This window comes from Siphateles boraxobius, unplaced genomic scaffold (genome assembly GCF_051911475.1).
Source record: "Siphateles boraxobius isolate OS27281-9 unplaced genomic scaffold, OSU_SipBor_1 19, whole genome shotgun sequence".
Lineage (NCBI taxonomy): Eukaryota > Metazoa > Chordata > Actinopteri > Cypriniformes > Leuciscidae > Siphateles > Siphateles boraxobius.
The window spans coordinates 28753712-28775236 of record NW_027508799.1 but is presented as its reverse complement, the minus strand read 5'-3'; the positions used below and the strand labels follow the sequence as shown (position 1 = coordinate 28775236).

Below are 21525 nucleotides of genomic sequence, written 5' to 3'. Positions count from 1 at the left end.
GAGACAACTGAGTTTTGATTTTTATTCATTTAAAATTATATTTATCATGTATGTTCACTAGCCGCTCCCCATAATCACATTTTTTGGAATTTATGGTGCAGAAATTACACATTTGATCCTTTAAGACCTCAAACAATTATTTAGGTAAATTTTGGGGACAAATGGAGATTTAACTAGTAACATTCATATCCACTGCCCTGTTACTTAATCTCTGAGCTCTTATAGTCCACTTCATTTTATTAATAAGAACAGATCATCTGAATGGGTAAACAGCAATGAATGACACGCAAGTGGTGTTATTTTGTTTATTCAATAAATAAACCCACAGGCACTAATTTACAGCTAAGGTAAATATTTAAACCATTTGATGATAAATTATGGCCATCTAGTTTAGTGGACATTTGGAATGACACAAACATTCATGTGCAACCTCTCTAATATCAACAGTGCAGCTTCACGTAGCTTCATCAAGTATTACTGTTAAGCAGTAGGCTCCAAAAACTAGTCAATCTAGATATACATAGACAAAAAAAAAACACTTAAAATAATGAACGCATTACATAATTTTAAATACACCATAAAAAAATAAGAGCTGCTTAATCAGGTTATTTCATGTTCTTAACTGCACTGAGACACAGATGAGGCTCAGGAACTTGCATGATATATAAATACTGAAAAAGTCTATTCGATGAAGTTTGGACGATCCTGCATGCGGCATTTGTCCCTCTATAAAGGAACATATCCACTAAATTCAGTGTTTTGAGTCTTTTTGTTGTGCTGGAATTCCCATCCTGGTTACCATGGCAACCGTTCTGTTGTTTCATTAGTGATGCTTCAGTTTGATCCCTCTTCCTGGTTCTCCAGAATGGGATCTGCATGGAAAAACAAATGGTCAGTGCTTTCACTACCTGTTAGCCTTCTAAAAACTTCTTAAACATAGTCAGTCGACTAGTAAACAGCAGTACCTGTCAGCGTTCCAAGGGGCAGGACGGAATTGGTGCTGAGGTCTTGATTAGATGGAATAAAGCTGCTTGGAGACGGAACCATGAGGACGGCTCCTTCACCCATCCCAGAACTCTCTACCGTTTCCTCCACTTTAGGAGAGTCTAGAGTCTAAACCAACGAAGGAGCATTATATTAACAGGAAGGTGGCATGACAATTTTTGGAAGGAGTTTAGAAATAGATGATACCTTTTCTCCTTGTATATCATTTGATCTCTCATCACACTGTTCCTCTTCCCCAGAGTTGTTTTGGTTTTCCAAAGGCTCTTCCTTCACAAGCTCCTGCTCTCCCTCGAGCTCTGATTGGCCGAGAGTGTCCGAGAGGTCCTCTGAGGTCACCGTCTGGATGATAATGCCAGGGTGGGACATCTGAACGGTCACATTCTCAGTGTCAGTCTGATGAGGAAAGAAAATAATGTTGTTTTATTTCAATTAACAAATGTGTTTTTAATAGTTTTAGTTAACTATAATAGCCCTTATGCACACGAAAGTTTTACCGTGAGGCTGTGTAAAATAATCTGGTCTGGTGAAGATGGCGAAGCTGCAGCCGTGAGTGTGACCGTGGGATTGGCTGAGAGTGTGAGGCTCTGATTGGTTCCTGTTTGGAGGAAATAAGTTCCAGGGGTGCCAGTGGGCTGCAGGTGAAATGACTAGGGAGGAAATTACACTAATTATTAATAAATTCAGCTTTTAATTATAAATATCAAAAAGATCAAAATTAAATCTGAGACACTCACAGGCAGTAATTCAAAGGTCTGTAAGGCCCCGGAGTTCAATGTGATGGTTTCACTGTCTGAAGTACCACTTGCACCGTCTGAAGAAGCTGTGTAAAGAGGAAATTAATATTGTAACAGTTCACATCGAATCTATTAAACTTACATAATCACAATAATTCCTCTAGATGTCTCCTCAACCTGCAACCTGAAAGAAACATCACAAGCAGTTCACTGAAAGCACAGTCAAATGATTCTTTTACTCACAGACATGTGTGATCTGCACTGGAATCTGGACCGGGATCTGCAGTGCAGTGACAGGGCTGGGCGACGCATTAGCCGATCGGGAACCAACCACCACGACTTTGTTCATCGTAGACGGCGGTGCCTCCACCACATCCTGCAGCCCTTTCAACAAGACTACACACACAGAGAACATTGCTTCAGAGCCTGAACTCACGTTATAGCACACATGCTGAAGTTTGAAGACTCACCGGGAAAGGGAAGTTCCTTGTGATTGGCCACTTGTCTTTTGATGGTCCACCATTTGCTACGGAGCCACTGAGGCGAGCGAACGCTGCTCCACCCACCAGACAGAATGTCCCAGTTAATGTCATTTTCATCCTCCACATCCAGCTCAGCTATCCTGCTCATACAGAGTTACGATTAATGATTAACATTTAGTTTGTGAACAGATTTACAGTACCATCCATGCTGGCCCCTTTGCTGTGACCGACCTGCGTACGAGGTTGATATCGTCATCTTTGGTCCACTCTGTCCCACCGCTCTGTTTCCAGTTAAGGTAGTTGAGCCATTTGGAGCGGCACTGCTTCTCTGAACGAGTGCCGACAAGTTCAGCAACGGACGCCCAAGAGACTCCCTGAGTTACAACATCACCCGCCTCCGTGCCAGTCAACTCGTGGACCACCTCTGCCAGCCTTCTCTCTTCCTCCTCTGTCCATTTTCCTAACGCGTGGGAGTACAAGAAGATATTAGTGTCACCCACAACTTTTTCAAAAGCAAAAATTGTTTATAGTTTTGTATATATATAATAAGTAAAGTAAGTAAATAAGAATAAAGTAATAAGAATAATAGGTTTGATTTAAAATGTATAATAAATGTATAATAACATTATACTAATGATTTTTTATATTTTTTAATTACTATAAAACTATTACAAATTTGTTTTTAATAAACATACATTATATATATAACAATTAAATAAAAAACTATTATTTATTTATTTATTCATTAATAATCACTAGAACTATACTATATAATGATAATTATGTGTAATAATTAATTAATACATTAAAAATTATATGTAACAGAAACATTTAAAATTATTTAATCCATTACATAAATTATATAAAAAAAAAGAATACTATACATTTCTATGTTCTATATATTATATATACATACATAAACAATTATATAAAACAGAAATATATCTTTAATATACTTTCAAATGGATATATATATATATATATATATATATATATATATATATATATATATGATATGGGTATCTCCTAGTATAATAGAAAACACTACTAAAATGAAAATTTGGGGGAACTGACCGGAATAATAAAATTGTCCAAGAAATTATTGCGATAAACGATAATATTGATAATAAACGATAATATTGTCGTTCTGAGACCATTTTCATCTAAAATAATGATAAATGGCATAATAATGCAGGTACACCTTTTCAAAGATCAATAAACTTTTATTTCTAAAGACTATTTAAATAAACAAAACAACCAAAAACAATAAAAGCAATGGACTCTGTCTCTGTTAACAAAAAATGCACTTACCAATATGTGACTTCCGTTCACACTGAGAATCATATGCATCATGTACTGTGTGAGCATGCGTCTCATATGAGTATGTGCGCTAGTTTGTGTGTGTGTGTGCTCGCGTCTCATATGAGTTTGTGCGCGGAGACTTTGTGTGTGTGTGTGCTCCGTCTCATTGAGTTTGTGCGCGAGTTTGTGTGTGTGCGTGGAGAGTTTGTGTGCGCGCGTGTATCTCATATGAGTAGGCTATGTGCGTGCGTGAAGAGTTTGTGTGCGCGCGCATCTCGTGTGTGTAGAGTTTGCGTGTATGTGCGTGAGTAACTTTAGGTGCGTCGTTGTGCATTTCATATGTATTTGTTTGAGCATTCAGCAGTACATGTATGTATGACTACTTAGTATGTGTATGCAAGTGTTTCATGTGTGTGTGAATGAAGTCTGATTTAAGCCCGAGGGAGAGAGAGAGCGCGCGAGAGAGAGAGGGAGGAGCGAGAGGTAGTGCTTGCGCTACGGCGCTATGCAATAAAATATGATTGTAAATAGGCACAGTAAAAAAAACAATAATAATTAAAAAAAACATTTGAAAATCAATGTGTGGCGGTCAGAGTTTATATTGTCATCCAGTCTCTTCGGTAGAGAGAGAGAGAGAGACGAGGAAAACAAACAAGCATGCAAATGAAAATTATCGCGGCCGGAAAAATGATCAAGGTTATTATTTTTATCGTGCGATTAATTGATTTATTGATTATCGCGACAGGCCTACTGACCGGTGTTGCATGTGTCCTTCATGAGTCGGCAGCGGTCCTTCACAGACGATGCACTCCTGCCAAGTGCCGCCCCAATGGTAGCCCAGTCATTTCCATGTTTCTCCTTTAGCCTTAGAAACACACACACCGAAATCTGACAATGTAGACTCACAAATTCAGATTAAAATAATGCATTCAAAATTCATAGTTCAACTTACTCTTTCAATTTATTGATTTCCTCATCAGTGTATCTAAATGACAAGAAAAGCACACATGAAATATTACAGCAGACATTTTTGGTGTATATATGGTTTGTAAATCTGTTTTAACAGAGAAATAAAATCAACTATGTCCTTACTTGCCTACGTGGTTTCGGTTATCGTACATTCGTAGTACGCGTCTGTATACAGCAAACAGTGGTCTGTTCAAACCGCACGCTATACTGCGGTAAAAATCCTTGCGCTCCTCTTTTGACATCTCAAAGATGATCTCCGCAGGGTCCTGGATCCCTCGGTTCTGGGTTTGGAAGCACAGACGGATGAAGAGTGAGGGTGCAAATCAAAGATGGCACCATCAGCAAATGTGATGCATTCATAAATCATACTCACCTTTAGATAATGCTCTATGTTGCTCATCAGGAGATCAATCTCCTCTTTTGACCACATACCCTGCTTCCATTTGTGACCTGAGGATATATGGCAAATACTATGACTGTGCACACTGACATCAGGTCCTATATTTCTAATGCTGAGTTTGAATGATAATACAGATCTGTATATATGCAGAATATGCTAAACTTACCCTTGTTAACCAGTGTGTCTTTATCCTCTTTCGTGGTGAACCAGGCTTGACTGACAGCTGTGACATCTTCACCTTTCTTTTGCCCAGAAGAATCCTTATCCTGTTGACAAACAAAGTTTGACATCTGTCTTGATTATTTAAATAAATAATATATATTAAATCACGGAAAGCTAGCCTTGAAAGGTGATACTCATAAACATATGAACTTGGGCTCTACCGGTGTTTCAGAAGGATCATCTGATTCCAGCTCCCCATCTCTCATCTCTGTAGCAGTCATTGTCACCTCGAAGCTTTCATCACCTTCTGTAACTGCAATCAGCACAAACCAGTTCGTAAAATATCCATCTTTACAGTTTAGTGCAAGTGATGGGTTTCTCTAATTGATTTATTTTGTTGCATTTTAAGTTAAATATTAAAATATTATCAGTAAATAAATGTCATTATTTGTTATTTAGACATGATATAGTCAAGTCAAGTCACCTTTATTAGTATACCTTTTATACAATACAGAACGAATGCTTTATATGAACGAACACGGTGTGATTATGATTCAGACTGCATCACCAAATAGACATGCATTTATAAATATTACATTAAAATTTTAATCAACATCAGCTTAACTACAGACATCTGTTTAATTGGCCGATGGCTGACAGGAAAATTATTTAACACAGTCAATATTTGCACTATCATTTGGCATAAACTGTGTACAAACATGTCTACTCACTTGGCAGAGTGACAACAGAGTACTCGGTTGAGGTAGAGTCCTGAGGGTCTTCTCCGTCTTCATGGGACAGTCGCAGTCGTTTGTGAACAGGTTCAGGGGTCCCGTCTGAACCCAGGTCCTCAACATCTACATGTCCAAAACATGCAAGAATATTATAGAAACAAATACTTACAATACAAGACAAAATGTCTTGTAAAGCACAATAGAATGAGGTCACCGTTGAGTTTTACCATTTTGAGGGCAGTGCAGAATTATGTTTCCATCAGTGTCCTGAGTAAATGTGACAGAATTGACGGATTCAAGGGTCACAGTTGCCGGTACATCCCCTGTGTTCATGCTCAGCCTACAGGTTAATTCATTGACACACAGACAGACACACACACACACACACACACACACACACACACACACTTATAATATGCTAAAGGTAAGCATAAACACTTTATTTGTATTGTATATTCATTAAACTAAGGTAAAATGTTGCCATTTTAATTTGCTGCTGTATATATTTTCACCATAGATCCACAAGAAATGTAAGTCAGTGCACTGCAAACTTGAATTAAACACACAAATGCACGACTCGAGACCATGGTAAATACATTTTTGTGGCCAAACTGAATAATTTCAGCATAAAATAATACTATACACCATTCTGAGTATTGCCTTATTGTTAATTTCCTATCTTCTCATTTAATATAAGCAGATGAGGAGTAATGAGACGCCATTTTTATGTGTATCATGACGCCTTGAAGTAGCGATGACATTTATTCGATGTGGGTGCATTGTTTTTTAACATAAAGAATAAAACAATACAGGTCCAGCACACAGGAGCGAGCGAAAGTGAAATTTAGCTATGATTTTGGTACTTACTTCCTGTTTTGGGTACGGGGACTTCGCAGTGACCAGGATGAAGGCAAATACCAGGATGGAGGAAAATACGTTTTTTTTTCTTCCTCTCCTCATTCAGAGCGGAAGTCTCTACAGAAGCCCGGTGGTGACTTCCGTTTTTTTTGTGTTTTTTTTTTTTTTTGCTCGAGTGTGAGTCTGTCTAAAGTGCACGTTTATGTGACTTATATGTAAATAATACTCGTCTGTGGAATTTAAGGTTTTACTATGTAGCAGACGTATTCGAATTACAGCTGATGCATTGAAACGATATCAGATTGGTGGCTGTATCAGCAGCGCCATCTGCTGTTGATATGGCTTGTTCAAATCAAATATTGATATATTCATTTGTTTATTTACCTAGGAAAAAATTGTCACAACATTTATGAGCTAAAATGTGATATACAATACTCTACTTGATTTCAAATTAACAACGAAATATTTTTGCTGCAACCATTTTTAAATTAAAATGTGTGATTTTCCTTTATAGGTTTTATCTTTGTTATAGTGTGAAAGTTATTATGATCACTCGTCTTAAAAGATTCTTACAAAAATATTTAAGAACGAAGGGTCTCTAGAGAGAGAGAGAGAGAGAGAGAGAGAGAGAGAGAGAGAGATAGATAGATAGATAGATAGATAGATAGATAGATAGATAGATAGATAGATAGATAGATAGATAGATAGATAGATAGATAGATAGATTTCATGATGTTCCACTTAACTGCACTGTAGTTTCCTGTTGGTTAACTTGTTTTGTTTATATCATGACAATAAATAAATGAGATTGTGTAATGGTGTAATATTACTGAATTATTTATTGTGCGTTGTCTCTCTGGTGCCCTTCCAACATGACTGTCTTACTGAGGGTCACTGTAAATAATAAAAGAGCATCGTGTGAGTGACTTTTTATGCATTAACAAAGCATCATATATAGACCATTAAACAATCCTATGCCAGGCATTTTATAAGCTATTGTAGGCCTATTTATATTATAAATACACAGTTAGGTTTTTTTAGTGGAACATTGTCATTTGTGAATCCTTAATGCTTGAGGTATTACAAAAAGATTAACTTGGCCTAAATAAAAGATGTGAATTGACACAGGGAGACTAGACTAGCGTGACGTCAGACGCTCCCTGTCAATCAAAGCCCCATAAGCGCGACTACAGTAGGAGCTTATCGTTGAACAGAGCAGCGTGTTCGCATCTCAGTCTGTAGTTTATGCATAGACATCGCGAAACCTCGTTATCTTTTCTTAGATCCTTGGCATTCCTTGTTTTTCTATAATTCCTGCCTTTATGAGATGGAGAAGAGGGCGCTCTGGACATCCTGTTATTTTGTGCGCTTTGTAACCCTCTTCCTCTGCGCACGAGCGTCAGTGAATCTGCCACAGTGTAAAGAGGTAAACGACAACATGCCACCTTTCTGTAAAATATTTTAAATATCACGACCATTTTAAACCAGTCACAACCTATATAAATCTTGTTTCTGCTCATGATATAACTATTTAAAATCCATTCTAAAATGTCATATGGATGTAATTGCTGTGAGCTTCTAAAATGCTTATTGTTATTATGTATTATTCATTTTTAAGACACAAACATAATGGTTATTTTTTGCACATTATACGCGATGAAAAACCAAAAAGAACATCTTGTTATTGACATTAAAATGGTTAGATCCGAGACTGACGAGGATCTTATAATATGATGACGCGGTACTCAGCTGACCAATCGGATGACAGCTCGACTATTGTGCGTTATGCGCTGCAGTTGTTTTAGAGCTTGTAAAATGGATTCATACGAACTTCAAACCTTTTTATACTACGCGAATGGCCTCTCTGGATCTCCACCCTCTATTTGATTCTATTACAAGTACACTGATTTGCCTCACCCATGTTTGCGAAACGTGCACATTAAAGGGCCACAAAGGAAAAAATGATGAATTCTGGGCAGAATGACAGCCTCAGTTAACACTTGCTTTTAATGTATAGAAAACGTTCTTTATATCTAATGATTTCCATTACACGAGAGTAGAAATACGTGTTCGGAACAACATGGGGCTAGTAATGACAGAATCTTCATTTTGGGGTGAACTGTTCCTTTAAGAGCATATGTGAGGCAGGCTGGCTGGGGCAATAGTGCCAGGTGCAGGTGCATCATTAGTGATAATGGGTGTGCTGTAACCAAGCATTACTAGATGACAAGCACCTCCATGGGGATGCATTTATCACCTTACTGAAGACAGTGTAGCCAACAACTTCATTACACTCTATTATAAAGCATTTGTATTATACTAAGTTATGTAATTTAATGCATGGCATGTGCTCTTCCTTTGTGTGTGTGTATCCAGTGGATTTGGCTTTTGTGTGTGTAGTAGGCCCCTAAAGAACAGGAGAACAACCAGTGTGTGTTTCAGGGCATTGAACAAACTGATTTGCATAACAGATCTGTCAACAAAGACGCAGCACACACAGGAGGTATTTAGTGGCCTCATTATTTCAGGTTGTTATCAGTGTAAATCAGACTCTACATTACCATCCACAACCAATAGCAATGAGTGATTGTCATGACAACAATCGCAGGGCTCCTGGCTGTTGCCCTGGTGACTGTCCGGGGACAGAAGGCAGATCGTCCCAATCCCCCCTCCCATTGTACACAGACACACACACATACACACACGTACACATACACACACACACATGCTATCTGTTTTATGTGCCTGGGAGTTTGAGTGTTCTGGAAACAGTAAAAGATCAGATAGGGCTGAGTGGGGTAAGATGTGTCACCTGCTTAATCTGAAAAATGTCAGAAATTTTGTCATGTGACCATATGTTTAGAAAGGCCACATTCTGTAAAGCTGCCTGTGATACGAGCACATGAGAAAAAAGATGAGCATTTTTTATATGATAGATGAATGTATCCAGGATTATATATATTTCTTGCTGCTGAATGTATACAACCATGTCAATTATTTTGCTAAAGATTACCCTTATATATATTATTATTTGATATTTTATTTTAATGACTTTATTTTGTTTTAATTAAATGTTTTATTTTATTTTGTTTTATACAGAATGATAGTTGTGCAGTAAAGGGATAAACTGTGCCAGTGGCTCAAATAAAATAATCATTGTGCTCTGCCACTAAATGAAACACTATTACAAAATGTGCAAAAACAATTCACTGCTGTAAATGTCTGAATAGATCAATTTGTATATGTTTCAGAGTGCATATGTTGAGTAGTAGTAACATTACAAAAAAAAAACTTAATCTTTATATAAATATTAATCTTTTCTTTGCTGGTTTATGAACAACCCCTGGGATATAGTCACGTTTAATGACCATAACGTGTGTTTGATGTAGTATGTCTGAATATGTCGATATCTGTGTGTGTTTCAGACAGATTACTACTTTGAGTACACAGAGTGTGACAGCACAGGCTCCAGATGGAGGGTTGCCATTCCTCACAGACAGGGGAGCTGCACGGGCCTGCCAGAGCCAGTCAGAGGCACAGACTGCAGTAAGAAAACAGCCAAATATAGACACGCTTAATGAAAATGCACTACATCACTCGGAATATCAAACCAAGTGGCATTTAATTTAAAGTCAAAGCACACTATGCTGCTCACAATTATGATATAAAAAAACATGTTCATAATTATTCTTTTATACTTTTATATTTTTGACTTCATGGATACATAAAATCACATTGAAATCAGGTTGTTAAAAGTAATTTCAAAACTAGATCATAAAAAACGCTGAAGTTAGTTTTGAGAAAAGCTCTGGGAGCATTTCTTTGTTTTTATATTTAGTTAGTTATCAAAAGTACTTGTCAAGTGAAGTGATGGGAAGACCAAGTATGGCAACACACACTCGGAATTTGTCCTCTGCATTTAACCCATCCAAGTTGGTGCACACACATTAGGAGCAGTGATTAGTGAACACACACACACACACACACACACACACACACACACACACACACACACACACACACACACACACACACACACACACACACACACACACACACACACACACACACACACACACACACACACACACACACACACTAGGATGACCAGATGAGATTGGCTGAAAATTGGGGGGAGGGGGGACAGGCCTACTATGATATTAGACTTATTAAACCTATATTAAACCTGAACCAAACATATTTTTATTTAAAGATCAACAGTCTGTCATTAGTCTTTAGTTGCCACAAAAAAAAAAACAATCATGAACTCAAATGTCAAACTCAAATGTCATTGTGAAATAAAAATAAAAAACAATGACTGTTGTAACAGTGCGTAAATCAGACCTTTCAGGCTATATCCTAACGCTAATAAGCCTTATGCCAAAATTATTAGTACAACTAAATTGTCGGTCATTAAATAAGAAAACTAAATAATTATGTAGATGATTTGCTTTGTGTAACCCGACATCAGACATTAGGCCGAAGTATTTTCTTGCACAGTGCCGCAACCAATCAATCACTCCTTTATGACTGGCTGCCTGCACAGACACAATATCCACGGACAGTTTTTAATGTTATATCAGACAAAGACTATTTAGGATTTTTTTTATTAGTATAATTTTCCGGGATAATTAGGGCCGGTTTCAGGATTCGGGACAACAGCTTAGATTTCGGGACTGTCCCGAATATTTCCAGGACGTCTGGTCACCCTAACACACACACACACACACACACACACACACACACACACACACACACACACACACACACACACACACACACACACACACACACACACACACACACACACACACACACACACACACACACACACACACACACACACACACACACACACACACACACACACACACACACACACAACCTTCGGCTTACCAGTCTGACTCTCTAACCATTAGGCCACTACTGCCCCCAATCACAAGAACATCCATGGCATTTAAATGCTTTTATGTGTACACTATTAAAAATAAAATTAATAGTGTACACTATTAAAAGTTTTAAAAGGAGGATTTCACAGCATTGCCATTGAAGAACCACTTTTGGTTCCCCAAAGAACCTTTAATTGAACCGTTTTAAAAAGAACCCCTTTTTGTTAGTGTGAAGGACATTTCATCTAAAGAACACCCTTTTCACGATTAAAGTCCTTTTGTGCAATTATGGACAGGTTCCATGAATGTTAAAAGTTGAACATGGAACCATCGATGCCAATAAAGATTTTTAAGAGTATATTGCGTCAGTATGCAAACACAATCTGTTGTTATTCGTTGCACAGCTTTTTCTTGTGAAGCTGGGGAGTTTTTAGAGATGTCCTCCCAGCAGTGTACATCATGTGCGGCCGGCTCTTATTCGCTGGGCAGTGGTGTGCGTTTCGACCAGTGGGATTCCATCCCTGCAGGATTCAGCAGTCTGGCCACATACATGGACTCAGGAGGTTCAGGAGACGACTCAATGACCTGCAACAAGTCAGTGCCAAGTTGCAGGCCAATCTGAAATATATATTCTGTTTATATATCAGTATATTCTATTCTAGGCTTTAGCAATAATTCTACAGACCTGGATCTACCTATTTACATTGTGTTGTTCAATTGCAGTTCTTCATGGACAGCTCAGGGAACTCACTTGGAATCCAATCGTGACGACTGCACAGTGTCTCTGGTGTACGCGGTGCATCTCATGAAGCAGGGATCCGTCTCCTTTGACTATCAATATGTCGACAGCAACGTCTTCTTCGAGTTCTTTGTGTGTTTTACTTTACACATCTTACAGTTTATTCTACAAATGCATTGTAAGCGAAAATATAACTCCAAAAAAAACTTTGGTACAGATTCAGAATGACCAATGTCAGGAGATGGACCAGACAGGGAGTGAGAAATGGATCAAACTCACCACCAGCGGAGAATGGGGAACACATACGGTTAGGAATCTTGCATATTATATTAAAGGGATAGTTCACCCAAAAATGAAAATTCTGTCAGTATTTACTCACCCTCATGTTGTTCCAACCCCGTAAGACCTTCTTTCATCTTCGGAAAACAAATTAAGATATTTTTGGTGAAATATGAGAGCTGGATCATTCTTCCATACTAGTCCATAGGCTTCTTCAGGGATTGAAACTTGCCGGCCTTGAAAAGTTATTAAAGATATCGTTAAAATAATCCAAGTGACTACAGTGGCTCAATATTAAGTTTATCAAACGTCGAGAATACTTTTTGTGCGCAAAAAAAAACAAAAATAACGACTTTATTTCAACTATTCATTTCCTTCTCTGTTGGCCTCTAGTCAGTTAACTTAGTGTGATAGCGTAGAGCTACGTCACACGTAGGCTCACTATTGGCCGACGCTGGTCATGTGTGTGATGCGTGTGACGTACAACAACAGAAGCACTGCGCTATATCACTAGTGAACTGACTCGAGGCCTACAGAGAAGGAAACGAATAGTTGAAATAAAGTCGTTATTTATTCATTTTTTGCGCACAAAAAGTATTCTCGTCGTTTGATAAGAGTCACTGTAGTCACTTGGACTATTTTAACGATATCTTTAATAACTTTTCGGGGCCGGCAAGCTTCAATCCCTTAAGAAGCCTATGGAGGAGTGATCCAGCTCTCAGATTTTATCAAAAAATATCATAATTCGTGTTCCGAAGATGAACGAAGGTCTTACGGGGTTGGAACAACATGAGGGTGAGTAAATACTGACAGAATTTTCATTTTTGGGTGAACTAACCCTTTATATTCAATAATTTGGAAGTAAATTGACATCTAATGTAGCTTTTGTACGTCACAGGTAAATCTTAAGACAGGAACAAATATTCTGTATTGGAGAACCACGGGAATGCTCTTGGGTGGTAAACCAGTGAAGCCGGTCCTTTTGAAGAACATCCAGATCGAAGGTGTGAGATTCTGCCAATATAATGTCAACCTGTGCGACTCATACCCTTTTTTATGACAAAACAATTATACTTTTACATGTTTTGTGAGCAGGTGTGGCGTACACGTCAGAGTGTTTTCCGTGCAGGCCGGGCACCTTCAGTAAAACTCCAGGCTCTTCCACATGTGACCTTTGTCTCAGGAATACTTACTCTGGAAAGGGAGCCAGTTCGTGTACACATTGCTCCGAGACACAGTATTCCCGTACGAACGCAGATGATTTCTTACATTCTTAGTTGCGCCAAACGAACAACTGTACATATGGCTTACTGTTAGCATGAATCAAATACAATCCAGTAACTTAAACAAGCTTCTCACAGCGCACGTTTGTGTGTAATGTTTTTCTACGTGTGTGCATGTTCTAGAGGAGGGATGGTCGCGGTGTAAAGAGAGGCCTCCTTGTTCAGAGAAAGATTATTTTCAAATCCACACGGCCTGTGATGGTGAAGGCAAGGTAGGATATAATGCAGAATGTGTTCTGTTGTAAATGTTGTGTGGATAATTTGTTAATTGTTAATATTCATGTATCATTATAGACCCAGATACTGTACAGGTGGGTGGAGCCTCAGGTGTGTGTGGAGAATGTGACCGGTGCTGTGACACTGCCACCTTCTGCAGAGAAAGAGGATTGTCCACCCTGTAATCCAGGCTTCTACATGCACAACTCTTCTACCTGTTTACCTTGCCCACAAGGGACTTATTCGGATGGTACCGCAGGTATATAGACACACACATAAACATAGATACATACTTGTGTGTATTATTAAGTTACACTTTTGGTTTACTGGTACTATAACGGAGATTTCATTTGGCACAGAATGTCAAAGATGCCCGGGAGGAACTGAACCATCTTTGGGATATGAATACAAGTGGTGGAACGTCCTTCCGAGGAATATGAAAACATCTTGTTTTAATGTGGGCAACTCCAAATGTGATGAAATGAATGGTAAGTGTAATAAAAATTTGTATATATATATATATATATATATATATACACGTATATATATATAGAGAGAGAGCACATTATGTATATCATATTTGCTTCTGTAGGTTGGGAGGTGGCTGGCGACCATATTCGTAGTGGAGTGGGTGGCTCAGATAACGATTACCTCATATTAAATTTACGAGTGCCTGGATTCAAGTGAGTCGAATCTACAATTCTAGTGTAAAAATTCTGGCTGTGCACAGAACATTTACAGATGTTCACCTTTTATCTCTCTCAGACTTCCTACTTCTGTGGACGATGCTTCAGCTACTGAGTTTGGCCGAATCACATTTATCTTTGAGACCAACTGCAGCGCAGACTGTGAACTCTATTTTATGATAGTAAGACATACAGTAACATAAATAGTATGCGAAAAACATTATGCAGTATGCAAAGATAAATTAAAAATGTAGTATGCTACCTCACAATGTTCCATATTTTAAATATGGGCAAGTGGCCCAATCATTATGATAAATGAAGTTATTTAATGAATCAATGTCTTCTCTGTAGGATGTAAACAGGAAGAGCACAAATGTTGTGGAATCATGGGTAGGGAGTAAACTCAGACAAGCGTACACCCACATCATGACCAAAAATGCTTCTGTGTCTTACACATGGGCTTTCCAACGTACCAACAAAGCCATTGATGTAAGTGTTCACCGGAAATTAGTCTAAAGTACCTTTTTGTTGCATGGAAAACGTTCTCATTCGCTGTCTGTCTCTCCCAGGTGCGTCACTATGTAAATGACATCGCAAAGATCTACTCAATCACGGTGACTAATGCGATGGATGGCTCAGCGTCTGGTTGCCACGCCTGTGCAATGATGAGTCAGCAGGACGGCTCTTCTTGTGTCCCGTGTCCTGCTGGACACTTCATCAACAAAGACACTAACCAGTGCCAGGAGTGCCCGTCCAACACCTTCCTCTCCGGGCATCACATCTATGGCCTCGAGGCTTGTCAGCCCTGCGGTCCTGGTAGCAAGAGCAACAAGGTAAGAGTAATATCAGAAGAAATGCATGACTATATATGACAGTATAACTATATATAAAATCCCAAATGTGTTTTTTGTGTGTGTGTGTTTGTGTCCAGGAACACTCTGTGTGTTTTAACGACTGCACCTTCTTACATATGGATCAGAACCGAACCTTGACCTACGACTTGAGTGCCTTAAATTCAGTGGGGTCAATCATGAACGGGCCTAGTTTCACCTCCAAGGGAACCAAATACTACCACCAGTTTAATATCAGCCTATGTGGGGCTGAGGTACTCTCACATACAAACATCTCTATCTTTAACTGGCTTCAGTCTAGCTAATAATAGATTGCTTTAATATAAAATAGAAACAGGAACAGTTGCTTTTTTTACTTCTTAAGATGATCAACATAGTCAGCTTGCACTTTTTACTCTCTGTTGCAGGGGAAGAAGGTGGCGGTATGCACTGACAATGTCACAGATCTGGCTAGTAAGGACGTGCAAAATGAATCTGCTGACCTCAACAATTTCGTTGAGACTTTTGTGTGCCAATCTACCATCATTCCTGCAGATGGGCGGGGCTTCAGAACAGCCCTGTCGTCTCAGTCCATCAGCCTGGCTGACACTTTCCTTGGTAAGATTATGTGGTCTGTAAGCTTATTTAATGTTATTTAAAAAACACTACCATTCAGAAGTTTGGGGACGGTGAACTTTTTAAAATGTTTTTGAAACAAGTCTCTAATGCTCACCAAAGCTACATTTATTTGATTAAGATTTTTACATATTATTAAAATTTAAAATCTCCGTTTTCTATTTTAATATATTTTCAAATATAATTTATTCCTGTAATTGCAAAGCTGAATTTTCAGCATGATTACTCCAGTCTTCAGTGTCACATGATCCTCCAGAAATCATTCTAATATGCTGATGTGCTGCTCAAGAAGCTGCTCTGCTACTCTGAACTACTCCCGCTGCTCAGTAGAAACCATGATAAAAAAAAGAAATATTCTTTGATGAATAGAAAGTTCAAAAGGACAGAATTTATTTGAAATCTTTAGTAGCATTATAAATGACTTTACTGTCACTTATAAAAAATGATACATTTAATGCATCCTTGCTGACTCCAAACTTTTAAATGGGAGTGTACGTTAAATTACTTGAATGTAATTTGATGTCAGTCTGTTATCTCCTTCTCTAAGCAAGTCTGCTCAGGGATCGGTGTCAAGCCTGTCAATGCGTTTGTCAGAGCGAAACTCTTAACTTGCAAAAATCTACAACAGGGGTTCTCAATTCTGGCCCTCAAGATCCACTTTCCTACAGTATTAAGTTCCAATCTTGATCAAACTCTCCTGCCTATAACTTCCTAGGCTGTGTCCGAAATCACCCCCTAAATAGGGCATTATGTGAGGGGACAGCCTTTTTCAATGGTGCTCGAAACCATAGTGGACGTTATCTAGCGCACTCATTCAATCCCATAATGCACTGCGCAAAAACGTGTGTACAACCTATGTACAAACTACGCAAAAGCGGCAGCCTTTCTGGCACACTCAGTGTCCGAATTCGCTCACTTGTTTTCATTCACTCCCTCAAGTAAACTATATTAGTGGACTAATGTAGGGAATGGTAAATGAGGGTATAGGGGGCAATTATGGACACAGCCCAAGTAAAAAAAGAATACCTTGATTAGCTTGTTGAGTTTATTAGGGTTAGAGCAAATCTCGGCAGACCTTGAGGGCCAGAGTTGAGAACCCCTGATCTACAATAAAGGCTGTTTTTCACAGCAAATTTTGTGTTTAGTTCCCTTTAGAATAGAGGTGTTTGAATTGCATACATGTGTCTCATTTTCTTCATGCTTCCATTTCTCAGGAGCTTCTGTTGATAACAGTCTGGATGGGGTCACTGCCAGCACAGACCTCTTCTCTGAGTCGTCACGGAAAGTTCCAGATATCAACTTCTTCTATCGGTAAATGAAGAAAAATGTAATTGTAAAAAATTCTTAGTTGATGTGTGCAATGATATTACATTAATAACATGAATGTTTTTTTTTTCTCACCCCAACTCTCAGCTCTCCGCAGCCCACAGCATCATGTCTGAATGGTCGTAGCACAGTCGTGACTCTGCGTTGCAGCCCTGAAAAGAGCACACGCGGGGAGCTCACTGTGCCAAGGTACATTTATTCAGTTTGACATAACTTTTTTCCATTTAATGTTCCATTAGAATGTGCATAACAGAGTAGCTCAGTAAATTGAGAACAATTTTTTTTATTTTTATAATTTATTTATAAATTAAACCCAGACAGGATGTGTAACAAGTCAGTTACATTATTTGTAGGGTGAATTATCATCACAGCTCAACAAATGAAATATCACCCATGAGTGAAACTCCGTTATTAATATATATGCTAATACGAATACCAGTGGAGGTTTGCAAGCCAGTTGCCAATATGCAATGAATATAAAATTGCCAGACCGATTAATTACATATACAAACATTTTCTTTGATTAAAGAAAAGACAATGCGGAAACACATTAATCACAATGTTTTTCTATGGAAGCTTGTTTCTGCCATGGAATAAAACAATCTCACAATTGCGTGTTATAAAGTCAAAATTGTGAGATATAAACTTGCAATTACGAGAAAAAAAGTCAGAATTGTGAGATGTAAACTCAATCAACACAATTTTTCCCTCAGACTTTATAACTCAATTGCGAGTTTATATGGTTACAAGTAACTGTTTTTATGAGTGATTATTGAATCATTCACTTAATAGATTCATTCAAATACACTGATTCAATCAGCAATGCCTCACCACTAATTTATATGTCTTTGGAAATGCGTAATCGTCAATTCTAGTACTTAGCAGAGCAAAAAATATATAAAGTAACTCCCGATATTGTGTCTAAAATATTTTTTTCTTTTTTAAATGTTTAATTATATAAAAAGAGTTTGATCTGAAGCAACAGCACTCTTGCTTGAGTGACATTTCTTGATTGTGTGTTTGTGTGTGTTTAGCAAGTGCCCAGCAGGTACATGTAATGGCTGTGAGTTTCATTTCCTCTGGGAGAGCTCTAGTGCTTGTCCTCTCTGCACCGAAGCTGACTATCACTCAATAGAAGGAGCGTGCAAAGGAGGAGTGCAGGTACATCTCTAACTGAACCACAAATTTATCTAGTACACTTTATTTGACATCTTCATGATCTTTCATTCGTTTATCTCATAACAGGACACCCTCTATGTGTGGAACGAGCCAAAACTCTGCACTAAAGGAGTTCCGCTCCTGAACAAGACCTCTGCCCACTGTGAGGTGGTCGGCCAATGGGTGAAGGCCGGAATTGGGGGCGGAGCCTTCATGGCCGCCCTCTTGGTTTCTCTCACATGCTATTTCTGGAAAAAGAACAAGAGGTAACAAGCTGTCAATGGAAACTTAGCTTCAGATGTAAAAAATACTTTTAATTTTTTTATAACTTTTTCTTTTTTGAATAGGCTTGAATATAAATACTCCAGACTTGTGATGTCAGCCAATAAGGACTGTGAGCTGCCAGCAGCGGACAGTTGTGCACTAGCAGAGGGGGAGGGGGAGGAGAATGATGATGATGTCGTTTACTCAAATACTCCTTCGTTACTGGGTAAACTGAAAGCTATCGCGAGCAAGGTCAGTTACTTGTCAAATTGAATTTCTGAGATTTCAAAAAATATATATTTTACACTACTATTTAAAAGTTTGGGGTCGGTAAGAAGTCTCTTCTGCTCAGCCAGGCTGCATTTATTTGATAAAAAAGTAAAGTGACAGTAAAGTCAGTAATATTGTGAAATATATTTTAAAATAATGGTTTTAAATTTTAATATATTTTATGAATGCTTAATATGCTGTTTGGGTGCACAAGAAACATTTCTTTAAATGATCAATGATCAAACCATGATATTTATTTGACACTTTTGATCAGTACTGCATCCTTGCTGAATAAAAGTATAACTTTTTTTAACTGATCTTAAACTTTTGCAGGGTAATGCATAGAAATTGTAAACAATTTTATATGGTACCTGATATTAATAACAAATTACTGGAGGCGCAACAAAATGTTACTACCTACAGTCATATTATTATATAATAAAGACAAAAAGTATTTTTTTAGAAATAGCAAAATATCACCAATTCGATCACTCACGAGGCAGCATATACATACACTGCCTGGCCAAAAAACAGGATTTAAATTTGAGGCTGATGAATCTTTACATTGTCATTCTGGAATATGGCCATGATGTGTCTTCCTACTGTACATAGTTATTGAAGAAATGAAAAGCTACATGCTCCAACAATTAGGGTATAATAATATAATACACATATAACATGCTACAAACACAATCATCACAGTAATACTGGTTTTATGGTGACTGTAAATGGTGACAAAATTCAATAATTCATGGCATCTTGGAGCTTTTGTAATAAACTGGTAGATGGTACAATCTTTCTGTGGTAATTGACATCATGCCACACAGAGCTTTTGTGTAGTTTTTGTTGTTGTTTTATTGTTTTATTTACCGTTGTTTGGCTGCAGGCAGATGGAGACAACAGCGAGTCAGTACAGCTGAAGTCTTCTCAGTCAGAGAGATGGGTTTGGGGATAACTGGATAAAAAGAGGACCACTACTGATGGAGAAAAAGAGACCAATACTCATGGAGTTTTGAGTGTTTTGACACTCCTTTTTCAGTTTCTTAATATTTACAGCCATCCCCTGTCAAAAGTCCCAGAACATAACTCTGTAGGGACTCAATACAATGTGTTGCGAGACAAAAAACAGGAAATCTCTCTCTCTAAAATTAAACTTAACCCCATAAAGTAACTGTGTCACATATACATATATATATACACTGCTAGGACATGTCAAAAGCAAAGATACCACAAGACATTGCTCTCTGAAACACACAATATACCACACACGTCCATCCAAGCACGGGGGCATCAGAGACACATTTGAATCAGGTGTGTGTGTGTGTGTGTGTGTGTGTGTGTGTGTGTGTGTGTGTGTGTGTGTGTGTGTGTGTGTGTGTGTGTGAACAATTAAAACAAATGATAACCATATGTTTGCAGGTATGCGAATAAGAGTATGTTTGAGAGAACATCTTAATTTTTAAGTTATATATTTCACACACTAGCATTCACACAACAATATCCAGTGTTTGGCCAACAGATGGAGACAGAGACTAACCGCCAAAAAGCAGCTTTAGTTTCATCTCAATGCCAAACATCACACAGCAGATCTAAAAGAGACAACAAAAGCCCTCCCTTCATGTATTGCAGAGAGGTCCATCCTCTCTCCACATCTCTTTTCTGGGGACAACAAGAGACAATACAGTTTTCTACTTGGTATTTTGTATTGTTGTGTATTTTGGAGCTGTATAAAGTTGTTATAATATATGTTTTGTTTTACTCCCTGATTCCGTTTATGCTTTAATAAAATTTAAGAGCGCTTTAAACGTGAAGCAAGTGTGTTAAATTGTACAGAAACAGACTACCAGCTACCAGAACCATTTCACCAGAAGATCCTTCAAATAAATAAATAAAAGTCCACGGCCTTTGCACTAGCAGGGATATTTATCATAGAAAAACAGAATGTGACTCACCTACAGTAGCTCATTCCTTGGTTACCTAATTGAGAATCCACAAGTTTGAGAAAGAGATCAATTATCTGGACATCCCATGGTGTGAGGTTACTAGACAACCAATAGACAAATACAGTTTGCACTCTATACAATTAGCATGAAAGGCATAAAAAAACCCATCAAACTGGCCACTGACATTCATTGATTTAACATGTTTGCACAATGTATTTACATTTACATAATTATTATTCAGCTTTGCTAGTGCTTAACTGTAATGTATGCTGGAATATGTATAATTAATAAAAAAATGAATATTTTTCCTAGTTTTTGGAGGCAGATATTTTGTAATATATTTATGTCAGACAAGAACAG

At 38.0% G+C, this 21525-nt stretch overlaps 2 protein-coding genes across 3 annotated transcripts; one reads left to right on the top strand and one right to left on the bottom strand.

The window, feature by feature from the left end:
• Positions 1-291: 291 nt before the first annotated feature.
• On the bottom strand, positions 292-6784 carry dmtf1 (cyclin D binding myb-like transcription factor 1). Its single transcript, XM_077234767.1, has 17 exons — positions 6656-6784; positions 6016-6128; positions 5786-5911; positions 5276-5367; positions 5059-5158; positions 4866-4942; positions 4616-4773; positions 4476-4508; positions 4279-4388; positions 2453-2681; positions 2210-2361; positions 1983-2135; positions 1740-1825; positions 1500-1652; positions 1192-1398; positions 966-1113; positions 292-872 (listed from the first exon to the last, which is right to left on the bottom strand). Exons 2-17 carry the CDS (start codon positions 6119-6121, stop codon positions 835-837), a joined length of 1968 nt encoding a protein of 655 aa, XP_077090882.1. The 5' UTR covers positions 6122-6128; positions 6656-6784; the 3' UTR covers positions 292-834.
• Positions 6785-7811: 1027 nt separating this feature from the next.
• On the top strand, positions 7812-21027 carry elapor2b (endosome-lysosome associated apoptosis and autophagy regulator family member 2b). 2 transcript variants are annotated; one of them, XM_077234766.1, is made up of 22 exons: positions 7812-8072; positions 10072-10192; positions 11940-12129; positions 12259-12406; positions 12492-12581; positions 13452-13557; positions 13649-13798; positions 13960-14048; positions 14131-14311; positions 14412-14540; positions 14645-14735; positions 14818-14920; positions 15090-15227; positions 15308-15571; positions 15670-15843; positions 15997-16186; positions 17419-17515; positions 17618-17719; positions 18565-18691; positions 18776-18954; positions 19036-19204; positions 20113-21027. In XM_077234766.1, the coding sequence occupies exons 1-22, from the start codon at positions 7974-7976 to the stop codon at positions 20140-20142; spliced, it is 2967 nt and encodes a 988-aa protein (XP_077090881.1). In that variant the 5' UTR covers positions 7812-7973; the 3' UTR covers positions 20143-21027. The 2 variants fall into 2 exon arrangements, with proteins under 2 accessions (XP_077090881.1, XP_077090880.1); XM_077234765.1 differs by having other exon boundaries at positions 20109-21027.
• The last annotated feature ends 498 nt before the right edge of the window (positions 21028-21525 follow it).

Bases quoted from the DNA above. Each gene is read 5' to 3' on its own strand.
- elapor2b (XM_077234765.1), top strand. From the start codon at position 7,974: ATGGAGAAGAGGGCGCTCTGGACATCCTGTTATTTTGTGCGCTTTGTA. The intron at 8,073-10,071 runs GTAAACGACAAC...TGTGTGTTTCAG, and splicing joins ATCTGCCACAGTGTAAAGAG to ACAGATTACTACTTTGAGTA. The intron at 19,205-20,108 runs GTCAGTTACTTG...GTTTGGCTGCAG, and splicing joins TGAAAGCTATCGCGAGCAAG to GCAGATGGAGACAACAGCGA.
- dmtf1 (XM_077234767.1), bottom strand. From the start codon at position 6,121: ATGAACACAGGGGATGTACCGGCAACTGTGACCCTTGAATCCGTCAAT. The intron at 5,368-5,785 runs GTGAGTAGACAT...TGCTGATTGCAG, and splicing joins CTCTGTTGTCACTCTGCCAA to TTACAGAAGGTGATGAAAGC. The intron at 873-965 runs GTACTGCTGTTT...TTTTCCATGCAG, and splicing joins GCCCCTTGGAACGCTGACAG to ATCCCATTCTGGAGAACCAG.